The sequence below is a fragment of the Diospyros lotus genome, chromosome 14 (genome assembly GCF_014633365.1).
Source record: "Diospyros lotus cultivar Yz01 chromosome 14, ASM1463336v1, whole genome shotgun sequence".
Lineage (NCBI taxonomy): Eukaryota > Viridiplantae > Streptophyta > Magnoliopsida > Ericales > Ebenaceae > Diospyros > Diospyros lotus.
The window spans coordinates 33,960,970-33,981,325 of record NC_068351.1 but is presented as its reverse complement, the minus strand read 5'-3'; the positions used below and the strand labels follow the sequence as shown (position 1 = coordinate 33,981,325).

General features: G+C 33.9%; 1 protein-coding gene across 2 annotated transcripts; it reads left to right on the top strand.

Moving 5' to 3' along the window:
* Positions 1 to 2,773: 2,773 nt before the first annotated feature.
* Positions 2,774 to 20,317, top strand: LOC127789849 (uncharacterized). Of its 2 annotated transcripts, none has more exons than XM_052318881.1 (4): positions 2,774 to 2,992; positions 3,182 to 3,662; positions 4,155 to 4,250; positions 9,597 to 20,317. In XM_052318881.1, the coding sequence occupies exons 1-3, from the start codon at positions 2,836 to 2,838 to the stop codon at positions 4,195 to 4,197; spliced, it is 681 nt and encodes a 226-aa protein (XP_052174841.1). In that variant the 5' UTR covers positions 2,774 to 2,835; the 3' UTR covers positions 4,198 to 4,250; positions 9,597 to 20,317. The 2 variants fall into 2 exon arrangements, with proteins under 2 accessions (XP_052174841.1, XP_052174840.1); XM_052318880.1 differs by having other exon boundaries at positions 9,592 to 20,317.
* Positions 20,318 to 20,356: the final 39 nt, after the last annotated feature.

Below are 20,356 nucleotides of genomic sequence, written 5' to 3'. Positions count from 1 at the left end.
GCATATTAGAATTATTAGTCTCTCCTTACTTTTGGAGAATGTAGGACTTATATAGTCTAATTTAGAGATGTGCAAACGGTCAATTCGATTACTGAACCAATTGAAGTTCACTAATCAATTAAACTGAATCGAGAAGGAAAACAAATTGAACTAATTGATTAACTAAAAAATTGAACTAATCGATAATTAAAAAAACTGAATCCAAACTGTATAAACTAAACTGAACTCACGAAATGAAAAAAATCAAAGTAATAGATAAAAAATACACAAAATCGAAGAAAATGATATCATTTCATAAATATCAAAATAATATCATTTTAAAGTTCGGTTAGATCGGTTCTTCCAACCAAAAAACTAAATCAAAAATGTAAAAAAATGAATTTTTGAGAAAAATTAACTCAACCGAACCGAATCGATGGAAGAAAAAAAAATTGAATTAAATCAACAAGTTCGATCAATTAAGTTTGGTTAGGTCAGATAAATCAAACTTTTACTCTCCTCAAATTTAGTCTAAGATGACTCAAATAGTGACTTTCACTTAATCATTTCTTATGAGGTGACTCGTAAATATGATTTTGAATGATTATTGACCATACTTTATGAGCCAAAGAGACAATGATATAATGATACATAATAATTTATTAAAAAAGAGACACTATAACCTTTAAGATTAACGAATACTCATCTTAGGATTTTGACAAATTTAATTACCTCTCATCAATTGGGTATTCTAATTTAATAATTATATTTTGTTAAGTAAGTAACTCATAGTGGTAGATAGACTTTAACTTAGATGTTATCACAAATTCTAAAGCCCAAGTTTGAGTAAATTTAGGAATTAACTCGAATTTTGAGTCGGTTTGATTGAATTTAATTTAATTAGATTGAAATCAAAGCTCAAACAGCTCAAAATAAATTTAATTAGATTGAATTTATTTTTTCTTTTTAAAAAATATTCATGTGAAAGAACAAAAATGTTCAAATCCCCTTTCTGTCCCTTGAAAAGAGGACTTTGGGGCAGCATTGGGCCCAAAGGTCCAAATCATTGACAATGTCCACTAGAAAGGCCAATTTTTGGCCCATAAGGCTTCTTTCGAATTAAAAGAAGTAGTGATTTAGTCATAATAATCCAAATATGCAAATTACAATATTTAGGACTATTTTTCGTAAAATAGCAAATATATTTTAGATTATTAAATATAAAGAAAAATATAAATTATTTTATCAACAAAACTCTTTGTTCTATAAAAGATGAATGTCAAAAAAAATAGAAAATTGAGTTAATGATGGTTTCGTCAACTCTTTGAAGAAAAGTTTAGAATAGTCAAAATTTAAAATAAAGGTCCAAGTTAGATGACATCTGAAAAATGTTGCCACCGATAAAGCTAATTGAAGACAACCTAAACAAATATCAAAGCAACCCGAGCCCAAGCATATAGCCATAGTTGACTCGCCCATTCACAAAATCAAATTCGACTATTGACTTGGTTTCATCTTGAGTCACATTGACTCCTTAATTTGCTTATATAAAAACACATTATCTCAAAATATAAGTACGATATTTATTATGTATTATTATAATATTTTTTTATTTTCAAGTATAGTGATCAATTTAAGTATCGAAAAACTTATGGGAGACCAATCCCCACTCTTCTTTTATTTTTTTTTTTCTAAGAAAAATCAATTCAAATAAGTTGTGGCTTGAGAACACTTGGACAACCTCAAAATTGAAGATATCTTAGGAAGAGCACAAAGTCACCACGGGTTGGATGGTGTTCTTTTTGGCCCAAAATAGGGATGGTTGGACGAGGGCTTACAACAACAAAATAATGGGCTCCTGCAATAGTCCGTCCGGGGGGGGGAGGGGGTTGGCATGAACAAGTATTGCTCAAGTCAGTGACAAAGTAAGTTGACAGAATATCATTAGGCTAGAGAAGAACATACATTAGTTATGGAGAGAGCTTGTCTATATAGAAGGATGCGAGATTCTTCTGCATGCATGCATCGTGTGTTTGTAAGGTGATAAAACTGGATATCTAGGGTCAACGAGACTCTCTGACGGTGGCATAATACCGAGGAGATCCTCAATAACATGGATGAGATTTGCATGGGAAATAGATCTTGAATAGACATGAGAGTATCTAATATGCGACTGCAATGATATTGTTATAGGCTAGCGCAATGCCTAAGATCGGGTCGAGGTTGGACTGGGCCAGTGTGGGCCATGGGTCGAGGAGTAAGATTGGGTTGATACGGTCCAGATTGATCAATCTTGTCAAGAATAAAAAAATACTTTGGACTAATTTTTTTTTTCCTAATGTAAAATTTGAAGTGGAAACAAATGGAGCCCTATTCCCAATTTTTAGACCCAACTGCAAGGAACAGAGCGAGCAAACAAACAGCGCCTTACAACGACGCGCAACGAACGGAAGCAAACAAATAAGGGCCGGTTGGTTAGCCGTTGGGGCCTACCGGTTGGGCCGTTGGGACGACCCTTAACAAAGGGGTCCTTCTTGTGGGCCCGCATTTTGGGCCACGAGGCTGGCCCATGGAGCTCCACGTCATCAACAGCCACTAATCTCGACTTGACTGGGCCGCCTTCCCTCTTCCTTGCACCCTACTAAAGGGAATATACCCATAAAATACAATTCTTATTAAATTATATATAAATTTCGAAAATGAAAAGTACTTTGAATTTACAACTTGACCCCTGCCCCGCGTCTCTCTAATCTCTATATATATACTGACCAATCCAGCTGTTTTGGTTGAAGGTGCCCCATCGTCTCGAAGCATCCTCTCTCTCTCTCTCTCTCTCTGGGAATAAGTCGAACTGTGATGTCAAAGGATTCCGCCGATACCAGCGAGAGTAAAAGAATCAAATTCCTATACAGTTACGCTGGCAGAATCCTCCCTCGTCGCACGGACGGCAAGCTGCGGTACGTCGGCGGCTTCACCAGAGTCCTCGCCGTTTATCGCTCCATAACATTTGAAGGTCCGATTGTCAATTTTCAGAATCTTTCTTTATCAAGAACTAATTTGACTTGGAGCAGATTTTCGGAAATAAATTTTCGTCTTGCATAAACCGCATCTGTTTTTGAATTTTGATTTGAGATAAATATTTGATGTTTTTGTATATCTTGGTGAACCGGTTTGACGGGAATTTGAATTTGGTTAATTACAGAGTTGATGGAGAGGTTCAGGGACCTGTGTGGATCATCCATGAGTTTGAAGTGCAAATTGCCGAGTGAAGATCTTGACGTGTTGGTTTCGATAGCCTGTGACGAGGATCTGGCTAATGTGATTGACGAATACGACCGATTCGCGTCGGCTACGCAGAAGGACGTGAAGATCACGGCACTGCTATTTCCGCTCAAATCTCTCAAGAAAATCTCCCCTGTTTCCAGTGCCGAGGACCTCCACTCTACAGGCTCCAGCGGCGATGCATCCTCAACCAACTCGCCAACCCTCGCCTTCGCCGGATTCCGCTCCGCGCCGCCTCATATAGCTGCATATACATGTCGATGTTGCGGCCGGAATTCGCTGCCAGGTTTTGCAGTTCCCACCGGTTTCCGGAGAGACGCTGGAAAAGTCTGCTATCATGCTTGCTGTGAACAAGGAAGGCGAAGACATGCCTACGCCGTTCATCCCCGGAATCACTTCCGGTAGTCCGAAAGATCCTTCATAACCACATATACAGATATACATCCATCCATATACATATCAAGAACGAAAAGGAAGTAGAAGAATTATAAACCAGATATTTTCGTCTCTTTTTTTTGGATTTTTTGGTGCGACTGGTTTGTAAATTTTGAGGAGATTATTCAATCGTGTTCAAATTACTCATCCAAACGAATTGTTGGCCTGTCTGGAGATATGATAGTAATTGCCTCGAAGGTTGGGTTGAGTTGAGTTCGGTTAGCACAGTTACTCGTGGTCCAGTCTTTGTTTGTCTCGTCCGTCGCGTTCATTTCGTGGGGCTTATCGTCAATCCACTGCGACCGCGTGACGGGTGTGCGTTATGACGCGCTCGCCTAATTCAGTGGCTCATGGCTGTTGGCACACGCGTAGTGACCCTTAAGTCTTTCTTTTCCACTAAATGCATTTATATTCATTAATTTAAAATTTGATTTCGTCTGGTTGTTTTTCTTCCGCAGGTCGTCAAGGACGCCAAGATATTCTACGAGATTCCTTTCCTGAGCTTTGGACAAGTTGCGATATTTGGCGGTACTTTTCTTTAAGTTTCGGAGATGGTGAGTTTGGAAGAAGCTTAATAGAGAATCTATATATATATATATATATATATAAAATAAAGTAAAGAAAATTACTATTTTCAGGTTTGATTACACATATTTTTTATAGTTTGGATATGAAATATTTTAAATATCTATAATAATTTTTTTTATTCTTATACACTTGATTAAAGGGCATTTAAAATATTTTATAGTCTAAATTACAAAAAATAAGTGTAATTCAAATAAAAAATAATTTTATTTTTAACCAAAATCATATTAAATAAAGATTAAAATAATAAAATAGTTCTTGAATTTTTTATCATGCTTGCACAGAAACCAAAATGATAAATGAATATGATATAAAACAAAAATAGGGAAATAATATTTTAAAAAAAATTTAAGAAACAAAAATTTAGAGAAATGAGTAAATAAAAAAAATAGTGTTTTGTTTTAAATTATAAAAAATAGTTATTTAATTTAAAAATAAGCATAAATTTTATAATGTATTTAAACAAATTTTGAAAAAAAATAAAACTTTTAGGTGCGTTCTGTTTACTTTTCAATTTGTTTTAAATAATAAAATATGAATAAATAAATAAATAAATATGTTTTGAGTTTTGAGTTTGTTTTAGATGAAAACACTCAAAACAACTTTTTTGTTATTTTGACTTTTTTTTACAATTATTTTTTTGTTTTCAAAAATACATTTTTAAAAATAGTAAAGAGAACCCGTTTTCATTATTTTAGAAAATTAAAAAATAAAAATGACTTAAAAATAGTAAAAAGAACGCAACCTTAAATATGAAATTTGTGTGTGTTATGTTAATTTGTGAAAGTTGTATAGAATTTTTTATGATTTTAAGGTCATGAAATTGGTTAAGGTGCGTTAAATACATTTTGTTTTAAGTTAAGATATATTTATTGCATCTCATTTTAATTTTAAAATAATTTTATTAGGTAATGAAAAAGATTACAATTACAATATGACTATGCATTTATATCAATTGATAAATGTGTTTTTAAGTTGAAAATAAGGTGAATTTACTACAACTTAACCATTGCCTGGCATTATTTTTTATTTAAAAAAATATATAAATTCATCTAAAAATATTTGATTATAAAAATAAAAATATGACTTGTAAAAGTTTTAAAGATTTTATTTGGCTTTTAAATATTTGATTTGATTTTTTGTTTGTCTTCATATAAAACTTGTTATACTCTTCTAGTTACTATTTGATCCGTAAAATCCATAAAAATTATTTCCCTAAAACAAATTTTACAACAATACTACAAACTACTTGTTGGCTCACAGTTAGTTTAATCTGCATTCTTATTTATTAAATAAATGTATACTTTTAATACATTATCTCTTAAATAAGCTTTATAATAATACTAAAGCTAGCTAGTCATTGGTTCAATAAGGGTGCGTTTGATAGGGGTGAAAAATAAGGATGAAATTCGAATTTCATCTAAATTTTAAAAAATTTTATCAAACACCTTTTCAATTCCATGAAATTCGAATTTCATTTTATTTAAAAAAGTGAAGATTTTCCTTAAAATCAAGAAATTAGAATTCCTAGGGATTGAAGTAAAAATTAAAATTCAATGAAATTAGAATTCCATTATCATTTTTTACCTCTATCAAACGCACCCTAAGTTTTATTGATGATCGTGATTTAGTTTTTGTATTTTTCAAGAAAAAGATTAAGGTTAGTAAAAGATAAAATTAAATACTTTATACTTCTAATATTATGTGGTCAAATACTGACAATTAAGTTTTTTTATCTTTATTTATTTTGAAATAAAATAAATAAAAATAAAAATAAATTTTATCAACATAACTTATCTTTACCAACATAACATAATAATATATAATAAAATAAATAATCGTGCAAAGTTGGTCACCAAACGAGAGGGGCAAAGCAAAGGACCTAAAGAATAATCTATAATTCTCAACTCTCTCACGTTGAGAGGATGAGAAATGCGGACAAGTGTTTGAATGTTCCTCCTTAAATTAGGAATTTCTTTTTTCTTTTTTTTTTTTTACTTTTGATTTGGAATCTTAGACTAGCACAGTATTATTCTGTGCCTAATTTGAAACCTTATTTTGCACTCCCCTTTTGCTAGGGGAGAGCAAAATCATCTCTTCCCCTTTTTAATATAACTTACACAAAAGAAATTAAATATATTTTCTTTTTGAATATATATTTCAATTTTATAGATTAGAAATGGCTTTTATGTATGTTTAGCATTCTAACACATTTATAATTTTTTTACAAAAAAGTATAAACTAATTTTTTTTATAAAAAATTAAAATTAATATTTCAAAATGAAATGACCTGTTAAATTCCCTAAGCATAATTTTTTATGTGGAGGGAAAAAAGATAAATATAAAATTGGGACTTTGCTACATTGCCATGACATAAAATTGAGATTTCAATAGTAGTTGGGAGATGCTTAATTGGGTTTTACATTATGATAATTTTTTTTTTTCTAACAATTGGATGTAAACAACTTTTGCAATTGTGTGATTAGTGATGAGTTTGTCGTCAATTAGTAACAATAGTGATGTCTTCATAATCTAAAAAAATAATGGTAGAAATCTTACATCTTGGCCTCATCCTTTGCAATGATGGTGATGATTTGTGGTTCTTTTTCCCAACAACAAAACTTATTTCATAAGGGCAAAATTAGGCTAAACCTAAATACATTGATGGTTGATTCAATTAGGGTCGTCTTAAAAATTAGTAGAGTTTTAAGCGACAACGTTATAGTTAATCGTAATTTTCTGCTTATTTATCTCCCTTATCATTTTGTGGAAGCACTTAGTAGCGTTACCGTTGCCTGACCAACAATTTCATGTCTGCCTTTTCTTGGTTTTATTCCTTTCGCTAACGACTATGTTTCTTGGTTTCACGACTTTCATTGCCATTTGTTGTCTATATTTGTCAGCATCTCATTTCATCTATTGTTTCATTTTGTTGTTGTTCGTGATCTCATTTCTTTGGTTTTTCTCTCATTATTTGACGTTTCCTTTATCTGACATTTTTTTCAATGTCTCTTATTCTTCTTCTAATGTGTTATTTTTGTGGGCTTTTCATTTTTAAGGGGTTTTAGACATAAGTTTTATTGGCTTTATACCTTAAGTTGACCTGGATTCAACCATCAAAACAATGATTGGGAAGAAAATGACAAGGAAAAGTGATAAATATTTAACACTGATTAAATTACGGGGAAAGGAAAAGTGATAAATATTTTATAAACTCAAGGCAGACGAATGCAATTTTCAAAATATAACAATTACCTTTTGTAATTAAACTAAAATTCATGGTGATCACTGCAATTATCAATAAAATATAATTTGCTTGGGGGTAGCGAAGGAGTTGGAAATGCGAACTTCAATAGAGAGAGAGGGGTGAGGGATAGAGAGAGAATGTTACAGTACCCGGCGTTCATGAGGCAGTATCCGTGGTCGACGAGGATGATTCCGACGTCGTTTCTGCTCCCCGCCCAGTGGCCCCAACCCCACAACGACAATCTCCTCCTCGCCATGGAAGAGTCCGATTTCGAAGACAAGGTCTCTTCTCTCTCTCCCCTCTCTCTTTCTCTGTCTCTCTCTCGCTCTCTCACGCGCGCGCGCGCACACACACACACACTCTTATACACAGTGCACTTACGTAGCTATTGGCTCCAAGCGGAATCATTTGCTCTGGACCAAATTGGGAACCAGTCATTTGGGGTTCAGATCCCCAAATGCTAGTGTATTGAATTGCGTAGTTTGATGCTGTGTATTCCTTATAAATTTTTAACTGTATCTCACTTTCTGGAAGATGTCCAATTATTTCGGCATTGCTTGGAGGTGTATTAGGGCAATTATTTGTGTAACTTGTGTTAGAGAAGGAGATGGAGATAATTTGGGAAAAATTTTGCGGAGAACTGCGATTTTCAAATCTCCAAATTAGTAAAGAAAATTTGGAAAACATGTTTTTTTTAGGAGTTTTTTAAGTTTAATTCAATTTTGGAAATCGAAAATCTGGTTTTTCTATTTTCTATTTTAGAAATTTTTTTCAGAAAACTGGGTTGTGGAGTAATTTTTCAGAAAACTGGGTTGTTTTCTGCCACTAAACAACCCCATACAGTTTCAAGTTACAATTATCCAAACAAATCTACTAAAAGTAAATAAAAACTATTAAATCTGAATTTTAAAATTTAAACAAAGCCTAAATCCTAATATCAAAAATATAATTTAATAATTAAAATTCCTCATTATGGGGATTGGGGATTGAACTGAGGGGTAGTTTTCTGGTGTAACTTTGACTCACCAGTTGCCTTGATGAAGCTGGAGGGCCTGTACACATGGCAAACTTGTAAGAATATGCAATACTGAAAGCACTTGCTGATTGCCATCTTGTTCAAGTGAATATTCAAAATGGATATATTATTGATGGTGAAAGATAAGTTACTAGTTCGAGCAACCTTCATAACCAAGAAGGTGGACACGAAAGCATACATAATTGAAAGAAACTAGTGAGGGTGGGTTGCACCGGCATCTGACGTCCATTTTTGATATTTTAGGAAGTAACATATGGATCCTTTGTAGTTCTGTGTCTGATTTAAGAAACATGGATTAAGGTGCTGAATCAGGAGTTCCAACATATATGTAAATATGACAGGCGGTTATTCAGGAAATGGTTGCTTAATTTCTGTTGCATTTGAAGGTCAGCTTTAATAGTTCATGCACATCTATGCTTAGATATTATTATTTTGGAATTTAAGGGAGAAGTAGCTTAGAAACACTTTAATGGCTTCTTATATGGTGTTATTAGCATGCAGATATTTTGAACTTGTCTTTCTGCAATTCTGCTTATCTCTGCACATGTAGGTGCTGCAATATTTGCTGAAACACCCTTTTTACAGAAGAAAGCTTGTTGTCTTCTCATGTAAAGTATGGCACCCTTGTGTGTTAAAATAGATTGGTGCTGCTCCTTTCAGTCACTTTAGACTTGAATGTGATTTTACTTGTTGAACCATAAACATCCTGTGATATTTTCGAAGTTATTTTTGCGCAGATTTGCTGCTCATATATGCCTTTTTGGTTCAGGGTAGCCTTATTAGATGTACAATTATCAGAAGTTTTAAATCGTAATCTATACATGTAAATGTTGACTTTTATTGTCTGGCACTTCAGTATGAATCAATCAGAACTTTGTACGTATGGGGGAAAAACTCACATTTATTTTTTCTTCTTCTTTTTCTTCGTAAGTGGCATATGATAACCTGATGTATCAACACAGTTTCTTTCCACAAGTCTCTCCTCAATGACCGGTTTTTACTAATGTTGATATAAATTCTTATTCAGTGCAGTGAAATCAGAAAGGCAAATAGCAACATAATTGTGATTGGGAAAACAACAGTTGATAACGACAAAGAAGACTATGACAATGATGCAGATGACGAGGAAGCTGATAATGCCGAGGAGTCAGAAGGTGATGAGTTTGAGTAAGAAAGTGCTAGTAATTCCTTGCAGTTCTTTTTATCTGTTTGTTACTTATCTTTGTCAAAAACTTAGAAGTTGGATATATAAGGCATTTGCAAGGCATGCATTAACTACCTTCTCCTTTGCCTGTATATCTTTGCATAAACAAGGTTATATTGCGCATATTTTGCCTGTATATTTTCCATCTCTTCTAGTTCTATTGCTTTTATGAGGATTTTACTTGTATGAGGATTTTATCCATAGAATTAATATAGGATAGTTAAAATGAAAAAGTGTTTGGCGTTTTATGTGATCGTAAAATTCTATTATAGGTAAAAGGAAGATTTTATGTGATGGCTATAAGACCATTTTTGTTATATGGCATTAAATGTTGATTCTGTGTGTCATATTCTTTGGATATAATCTTTTCTCCAATGATTATCACCTTAAAAAATAAATTTAAAAAGTCAAGAAGATAATTGATTTTTTGACAACCTTCTATGCCTTTTAAAGAGATCCTTTTTAGTACAAGCTTTTTCATTGCTGAGAGATTTAAAAGAATAATAAACTGAATTTATTCAGACACGAATCCTATTTTAACTCTACAATAGGACTTTCTCCCTCTCTACATGCCAAAACATATAATGAAACTTACAATATGTTGAAGAAGTAAGTGTTTATGATGATAGCTTTAGTTAAATGAGTTAATTATTATGTATGTATATAATGAGAGGATTAGTCGTTAAGATCAATCCAAAATCATAAAGGATTCGTAACATTTACTGATTTTGGAAAGAGGATTCTGAGGATCAAGGTCAAGTCAGCATTAATTTCATGGTCCATGGCGCGGCCACCACCTGCGCCATGCTCCTGCTGCTGCTGCCACCTGTTTTTGTTGATGTTGCTTGTCTAGCAGAATGAAATCCTCTTTTTTTATTTTTATTTTTTTTTTCTGCCCCACAAAATCAAAAGCCATTTATCGTTCAGGTGGGCCTGCCTTTTTGGCCTTAAGTGGGCGAAAGTTATGATGCCTTAATAATTGAAAACTTTCTAAATTGGAAAAAATTAGGAATCCTTATTAACATCAAATTTTCAAAATCTGCAAAATTTATCAATCTTTATTATTAAATTATTAATACAATTTCAAGAAAATTAAGGTTCTTATGTACATGAAATAATAAACATAAGAAAATTATGCAACAAATGACTTTATTTAGAGTCTATATTGTACTCCAGGCCATACATGAAATATACACACATATACGTATATATTATATATATTTGGACTATCTCATTAAAGGAAAAAAATAAACAATCAATTTAGAGATTTAAGAGTATAATAAACTGAATCTATTTAAAGATGAATCAGATATAACTCTATAATAGGACTCTCTCTCTCTCTTTCTTTACATAACAAAATATCTAAAGAAATTTACAATATCATGAAAAAGTAAATGTTTACATTGATGAACTCTTGTATTACTAACAAAATATCCAATGGAACTTACAATACCATGAAAAGGTAACTGTTTACATTAACGAACTCTTGTATTACTAAAAATCTACTATGTCCATGTACTGAGTGAACTACATAATTGACTCGAGAGGTCTAGCTCTTTAATTCCTTGTCTTTGAGTTGTTTGGTAAGCTTTCTCGAGAAAATATATAACTTCTGAGATATCTCTGTCTGGACTCATAATTCTTATTGAACATAAATGGTGGTCTTGTATCTTTAGAAGTTGGCGGAGGAGAGAATGGCGACGGAATTCTCTATTTGCGGTTGTCCATTGATGCATCTGTTCGATTCTTTTCTCTTTTTTTATTTAGACTATCGGGACATTTAAGCCGTCTTTAAAATAATTATTTGTGAAGGATTCCTCTTGGAAAGAACTTGCATCTGCCACCTTCTTCTTCTTGATCAATCTTAGTAGTATGTTGATCATCTTACTTGGTTGTTGGCTGATTTTCTTACTTTCCTTCTTCTCTCTGCAGCATTTGTTCTTCTTATGTGTGCATATATTGAGAGAATATAATTTGTTCTCCAAAATTTATAGACATATGATAAACCAAAATCTGAAAGAAAAAGGATTCGTCATTAGGATCAATCCAAAACCATATAGGATTCATAAATTTTGCTGAATTTGGATAAAGAGAGTAAGGACCAAGGTCAAGTTAGGATTAGATAATTTTCTAGATCGAATATTCATTATATTATCTTTTCTCCAAAGATTATCTCCTTAAAAAATAAATTAAAAAAATCAAGAAGATAATTGACTATTTGACAACTTTCTGATTCTAAATGCCATTTAACCATTTTCTTGGATGCCTTTTAAAGACATCCTTTTTAGTACAAACTCCTTCATTGCTAAGAGATTTAAAAGAATAATAAACTAAAATTTATTCAGACATGAATGCTATTTTAACTGTACAATAGGACTCGCTCCCTCTCTACATGCCAACATATCTAATGAAACTTACTATTTGTTGAAGAAGTAAGTGTTTATGATGATAGCTCTAGTTAAATGAGTTAATTATTATGTATGCATATAATGAGAGAATTAGTCGTTAAGATCAATCCAAAATCATAAAGGATTCATCGAATTTACTGATTTTGGAAAAAGGATAGTGTGGATCTAAGCCAAGTCAGGATTAATGGGCCTTCATGGTCCATCCTCTTGGCCTAAATGGAGAGTCCAACAGAATGAAATCCTCTTTTTTGTTTTCTGCCCCCAAAATTGAAAGCCATTTATTGTTTGGGTTGGCTTGCCTTTTGGGCCTTGAGTGGGAAAAAGTTACGATGCCCTAGTAACTGAAAATTTTCTAAATTGGAAAGAATTAGGAATCTTTGTTAACTTCAAATTTCGAAAATCTGCAAAATCTCTTTATTATTAAATTGTTAATACAATTTCAGGAAACTTAAATGTTCTTGTGTACATGAAATAATAAACACAAGAAAATTATGTAACAATTGGCTTTATTTAGAGTCTATATTGTATTCTAGGCCATAAGTGAAATATACACACATATATGTATATTATATACATTTGGACTATCTTATTAAAGGAAATAAATAAAATGTCAATTTAGAGATTTAAGAGTACAATAAACTGAATCTATTTAGAAATAAATCTTGTATGACTCTACAATAGGACTCTCTCTCTCTTTCTCTACATAACAAAATATCTAATGAAATTTACAATATCCTAAAAAAGTAAGTGTTCACATTAACGAACTTTTGAGTGTTTTTGGTATGTTTATGACTGGACAATAGGTAGAAAAAAGAACTTGTGTTCTTTTGCTGTTTAGAGCTCTTTGTTACCAGGGGAGGGCTGATTTTTCTAGGAAGCCTTTGTGGAGCTCTTCTTTGTCTAGTTTTCTTATTTGAATTTATTATAAGTGTTGATCATTTTATGTATTTTATTGTCTGTTGCAGGTTGTGTTTTACGTATTTTATTTATTGGGTGCTGTGGCTTATACCTTTTTTAGTTTTAAATAATTTGTGCTTGTTGAAGGTAGGATTGCCTAAAGCATAGGATGCAAGTCGTTTTTTTGGTGATTTGGTGTATATGCCTAATAGGTACAATAGAGCTTTTGAGGGCTTAAGAGTATTATATTCATTGGTTGTAGGGATTCTTTGGTTTGCTTTTGAAAAAGTAAATGTTTACATTAATGAACTATTGTATTACTAAAAATCTATCATGTCCATGCATGAGTGAATTAGATAATTCAATTGAGATGTGTAGCTCTCTAATTCTTTGTTTTTGAGTTGTTTGGTATGGTTTCTTGAGAAAGTATATAACTTCTAAGATATCTTTGTTTGGAAGCACAACTCTTATTGAACGTAAATAATGCTCTTTTATCTTTAGAAGTTGGCGGAGGAGAGAAGGACGAAGTCTCTCTTTGGACACCTAATTGGCTAATGCTCAACGATTTTAGAAATTCTTGATCTACGACTGCCCATTGATGCATCCTTTCAATTCTTCTCTCTTTCTTTGTTAATACTATCAGGACATCTAGGTTGTCTTTAAAAGAATTATCTATGAAGGATTCCTCTTGAGAAAAACTTGCATCTGCCACCTTCTTCTTCTTGATAAATCTTAAAAGTATGCTAATCATCTTGCTTGATTTTAACCAATCTTTGTACGTTCTTTCTTCTCTTTGCAGCGTGTGTTCTTTTTATGTGTGCGTATAATCAGAGAATGTAGTCTATTCTCAAATATTTATAGATATATGATAAACCAAAATCTGAAAGAAAAATGATTTGTCACTAGGATCAATCCAAAATTGTCACTAGGATCAATCCAAAATCAAATAGGGTTTATAAATTTTGCTGATTTTGGATAAGGAGAGTAAGGATCAAGGTCAACTCATGATTAGATGATTTTCTTAATCGGAAATAATTAGGAATCCTTATTGACTTGAACTTTCCAAAATCAGCCAAAAAAATATCAATCTTTATTAAATTATTAATTGTACCACTAAACAACCCCATATAGTTTCAAGTTACAATTATCCAAACAAATCTACTAAAAATAACTGGAAACTATTTGACACAGCGTGTAGCGTGCGTGTGAAAAAAATACACCAAAATAAACCCTTGAGAGAGTAAACTTCAATGGCTGAATCTTGGCTTTCAAGAAGACTAAAAAACAAGACTGTTTTGCTAAGAAAATCCAAATAGGTTGCTAAAATTTGATTGAGAAAAACTTGATTACAAACTCTAGGTTCTAGGCATATTTATAGTATTTGGCTAATCCAAATCCATCTAATATTTGTAAACAAAATCTAACTAGAATTCTAATAAAAATAAATTATAAATAAAAGTTAACTGGAATCCTAATAAAAATAAAACCCTAATCAAACACGAAGTAGAATCTTAAATCAACTAGAAACATGAAGTAGAATCCTAAATCAAGTAAAATCATGAATTAAAATCCTAAATCAAGTAGAAACATGAAGTAGAATCCTAAATCAAGTAGAATTCTAAAATTTAAAAAGTATTAAAATATTGTTTCGGCGTGATCAGGTCGGCTTTGGGACGGTTCTTGATTGGTGACCGCATCATTCACCTCCACTTGAGAAGAATTCGTCCTCGAATTATGATCTGGGTATGACAACTCAACGTCTGGCAAATACAAAGAAAGATCAGCAACATTGAATGTTTTGGAAATACCCATATGATTTGGAAAATCCACAACATAAGCATTATCATTGATATTCTTTGTAATCTTGTAAGGACCATACTTCTTTGACTTGAGCTTGTTCTGCTGTCTTGCTAGAATCCGTTTCTTCTTCAAGAATATCATGATTTCATCTCCAACCGCAAATACTTTGTGTTTCCTATGCTTGTCACTTGCTATCTTGTACTTCTTATTCGTCTCGTGCAACTTTTGATTGACATCTTCCTGAACTACTTGAACGTGCTCGGCTAAGTCACTAGCTGCAACACTGAAACCTGGTACCTTTGGCAATTTTACCAAATCCAATGCATGATTAGGAACTTTCATGTATACGATAGGGAATGGTGATCTTCCTGTTGAGCTATGCACGGCGTTGTTGTAGGCAAATTCCGCTTGAGCTATGACTATGTCCCATTGTCTTGGCTTGTCTTTGCAAACACTGCGAATCAGATTTCCTAAGGTACAATTCACCATCTCTGTCTGTCCATCAGTCTGGGGATGTGCTGTGCTGCTAAAATTCAAAGATGAATCGAACATTCTCCATAAGGTAATCCAGAAGTGACTCAAAAATCTTGTATCATGATCCAAAGTAATAGTTTTAGGGACTTCATGTAGTCTAACAATCTTCTTGAAAAACAATTTGGTTGTAGCTACTGCATTTGTCGTCTTCTTGTATGGAAGAAAGTGCGCTATCTTGGAAAACTTGCCAACCACTACAAAAACAGAATCCATACCTCGTTGGGTTCGCGGTAGACCCAACACGAAGTCTATAGACAAATCTTCCCAAATAGCATTGGGAACATGCAATGGCATGTAGAGACCAGTGTTAGAAGAGTGCTCCTTAGCTGTTTGATATATATAACACCTCGCCACAATAATAGAAACATCTATTCTTGCTCTTGGCCAATAATACCTTCCCATAACAGCTTCAATAGTCTTGTCTCTGCCAAGATGCCTTGCTAAGCCACCACCATGCAAATCCCGAATAATTTTCTCACGAAGGGATATGCAAGGGATGCATAACTGATTTCCCTTCATGAGAAACCCATCATGCACATAGAAATCTCCTGATGGTTGCTGAGACATGCATTGTTCCCACACATGTTTGAAATCATCGTCTGTCGCATATAATTCTTTAAAGCACTCAAATCCAACAATCTCAACACTAAGGGTCTTGATCAAATCCATATACCTACTCAAAACGTCTGTCACTCGATTATGTTGTCCCGACTTATGCACAATTTTATATAAAAATTTATCAATAAAAGCATACCATCTAGCATGCATATCACTCCTCAATTGCCTTTGGCTATTCAAGTACTTAAAGAGCTTGGTGATTCGTGTAAAGAACAAATTCTTTGGCAATCAAGTAATGTTCCCATGTCTTAACGGCCTTCACCATTGCATAAAACTCCTTATCATAAGTAGACAACTTTCTTCTAGCTTCACACAAATTCTCACTGAAAAATGTAATTGGTCTTTTCTCTTGGGACGACACAACACCTATACCCACTTCACTCGCATCACACTCAACCTCAAACAATTTGTCAAAGTTTGACAAAGCTAAGACAGGAGCGGTGCATAATTTTTCTTTTATCAAGGTGAAACTTTGCTCTTGTTCTTCACCTCAATGGAACTTTCCTTTCTTTAAACACTCAGTAATTGGAGCCACAATACTACTAAACTGTTTGATAAACCGCCTATAGAAAGTTGCTAACCCATGGAAACTTCGCACATCACTGACATTTTTAGGGGTTGGCCACTCTCTAATAGCTTGCACTTTTTCCTCATCTACCTCATCTCTTTGCTTATAACAAAGCCTAAGAACAATAAGCTCTCACTTATAAAAATACACTTCTTCAAATTAGCATAAAGTTTGTTTTCCCTCAACACACTCAACACATCCCGAATATGCCTCTCATGCTCATTAATAGAGTTACTGTATATCAAAATATCATCAAATACACCACAACGAATTTACCAATGAAAGGGCGTAATACTTGATTCATTAGTCTCATGAAAGTGCTTGGTGCATTGGTTAATCCAAAGGGCATGACTAACCACTCAAACAACCCATCTCTCGTCTTGAAAGCTGTCTTCCACTCATCTCCAGGTTGAATTCTGATTTGATGATAACCATTTCTAAGATCAATTTTGGTAAAAATTACAGCCCCATCAAGTTGATCAAGCATGTCGTCGAGCTTAGGAATTTGAAATTTGTACCCAATAGTAATTTTGTTGGCGACTCTACTGTTAACACACATCCTCCAACTCTCATCTTTATTTGGTGTCAATAATGCTAGCACTGCATATGGACTCATGCTAGTCTGAATGCACCATTTTCTCAACAATTTCTCTACCTGCTCACGCAGAATCTCATTTTCCCTAGGACTCATCCTGTAGTGTGGTAGGTTAGGCAAGTTAGCACTAGGAACCAAGTCAATGTGGTGTTGAATATCCTTCATAGGAGGTAGCTCATTAGGCAACTCCTCAGGAACCACATCATGAAATTTCTCCAACAATCCTTGCACCTCCACTGGAATTTGATTCAACTTCAGTGGCTCACTCACGCTTTCTCCCTTGATAACCAATAAGTGAACCTCTCGAGTATCCTTACACTCCCTCACAAACTCAGTGTGCTTATATGTAATGGTAAGAAAATTTCGCCCCTCCACTTTAGAAGCTTTGGTTTGGTTCTTTTCCACTATGGGTAACAAAATATAACGCACACCTTCTTTCTCAAGCTAATACGTGTTCTTCCTACCCGAGTGCTTAGCATCCACATCAAGTTGCCAAGGCCTCCCAAATAAAATATGGAAATCATCCATATCAACAATATCACAATAGACTTTATCGGAGTACTTACTAATAGAGAACGACACCCTGTAGCGTTTATCCACATGTATGCCACCAACTTCTTTGATCCATCCAATCATGTAAGGGCTTGGATGTTTTTCAGGAGTTAACTGCATCTTTGTCATCATGTCTCTTCCTATGATGTTCTTCTGACTTCCATTATCAATAATCAACTCAAAGATTTTTCCTTTCACCGTACACCTCGTGCGGAAAAACTTATGCCGTTGAGTAGTATCTTCATTCTTTTGAGATAGCATTAACTTCCTCACTACACATGTAGGTATATTCCCCATGTCCATAATTTTCTTCGTCATCCTCCCCACCAAGCCCGCAATATACTTCCTCTTCAGCAACATCTTCCTCTTCCCTTTCTACAATGTTAACTGTTTTCCTCCTTGGGCAATCACTAGATCGATGCCCAAGCTTATTGCACTTGAAACATTTTAAAAGAATAGGCTTTGCATAAGGATTAGGGGATTTTGGAAGATTAGAAGTAGTACCTTGAATGTTTTCCCCCGTTGTAGCCTTATTAGGGTTGACTGTATGGGGTGGATTGGAGGGTTGCGCTCCCTGAACCGACTTGCCTTTATCAAAGGCTGCTTATTTATTTTTATTCCCACTATACCGACGATAGTTGTCATTACGAGCTCTCTCACTCAACATTAACTCAGCCCTTAAAGCTAAGTTCCTTGCTTCTCGCACACTCATAACCAACTGAACCCCAATTTTATCTTGAATATCAGGCTTCAATCCATTCAAGTAACGAGCTGCTTGTTGATTGTCACTTTCTGACAATTGGTTTCTCTCCGTCAATCGCAAAAACTCAGAGGTATATTCATTCACACTCTTCATTCTTTGTGCACATCTTTAATAAGCTTCAAACATATATTGTTCATAGTCAGGGGGTAAAGACCTACCTCTTAACAGCTGCTTCATTTGTCTCCATGTTTGAAATGGCTGTCGGCCTTCCCTCAATCTGGTCTCTCTTAATTGCTCCCATCAAACAGATGCACCGCTCTTCAATCTGTAAGCCACTAACTTTACTTGTCGTTCATCTGGGATCTCCATGTATTTGAAAAAACGGTCAACCTTAGTGATCCAATCCAGGAACCCCTCAATATCAAGATCTCCACTAAAGGTAGGAATATCAACTTTTAGTTTATACTCATCGTTGCCCCAGTGATTGTGTTGATGTGCATTCCTCCTAACCCCTCTACCACCAGGGTTAGCTATTGCTCGACCAAAATCATCATCTTCATCACTATCTTCAATCACTGGTCTTCTAGAATTAACAAGGACATAATTAATGGGTGGTCTTCCCCTCCGGCTTGATTCATCTCATTATTCAGGTTCCTGTCATCATCAACTCGTAGTAAGGTGCCCATTTGGTTGCAAATTTGCTCTAATCGCTGCTGGATAGTACGAGTTACTTCCCATTGTTCTTCAATTACTCTCCAAACTGTGGACAACCCCTGATCGCCGTCACGAGACTGGTTGCTATTGTTACCTTCAAGATTGACCATTTGATTGATTGATTAACTGCTCTGATACTACCTTACGCAGCGTGTAGCGCATGTGTGAAAAAACACACACCAAAATAAACCATTGAAAGAGCAAACTTCAATGGTTGAAGCTTGGCTTTCAAGAAAACGCAAAAATAAGACTGTTTTGTTAAGAAAACCCAAATAGGTTGTTAAAATTTGATTGAGAAAAATTTGATTAAAAACTCTAGGTTCTAGGTATATTTATAGTATTTGGTTAATCCAAATCCATCTAATATTTGTAAACAAAATCCAACTAGAATCCTAATAAAAATAAATCATAAATAAAAGTTAACTGAAATCCTAATAAAAATAAAACCCTAATCAAACATGAAGTAGAATCCTAAATCAACTAGAAACATGAAGTAGAATCTTAAATCAAGTAGAATCATGAATTATAATTCTAAATCAAGTAGAAACATGAAGTAAAATCCTAAATGAAGTAGAATTCTAAAACTTAAGAAGTATTAAAATATTGTTTCGCCGTGGTCGGGTCGGCTTTGGGCTGGGTCTTGATTGGTGACCGCATCACTATTAAATCTAAATTTTAAAATTTAAACAAAGACTAAATCCTAATATTAAAAATATAATTTAATAATTAAATTCCTTATTATGGGGTGGGGGTTTTTGTAATTTTTTGGTACAACTTTGACTCCTTAGTTGCCTTGATGAAGTTGGAGCGCCCTCCAGAATAAAATCCTGTTTCTTGTTTTCCCCCCCCCACAAAATCAAAAGCCATTTCAGCAAACTTTATTGTTTGGGTGGGCCTGCTGTTTGGGCCACGAGGTTGGCCCACAAAGCTTCGCACCCCTTTTGGGCCTTGAGTTGGCAGAAGTTACGACTCCTTAATAATTGGAAATTTTCTAAATTGGAAAGAATTAGGAATCCTTGTTAACAGCAAATTAAGTCTTTATGATGATACCTCTAGTTAAACGGGTTAATTATTATGTATGTATATAATGAGTGGATTAGTTGTTAAGATCAATCCAAAATCATAAAGGGTGTTGTAAAATTTACTGATTTTGAAGAAATGATCATGAGGATGAAGGCAAAGTTAGGATTAATGGGCCT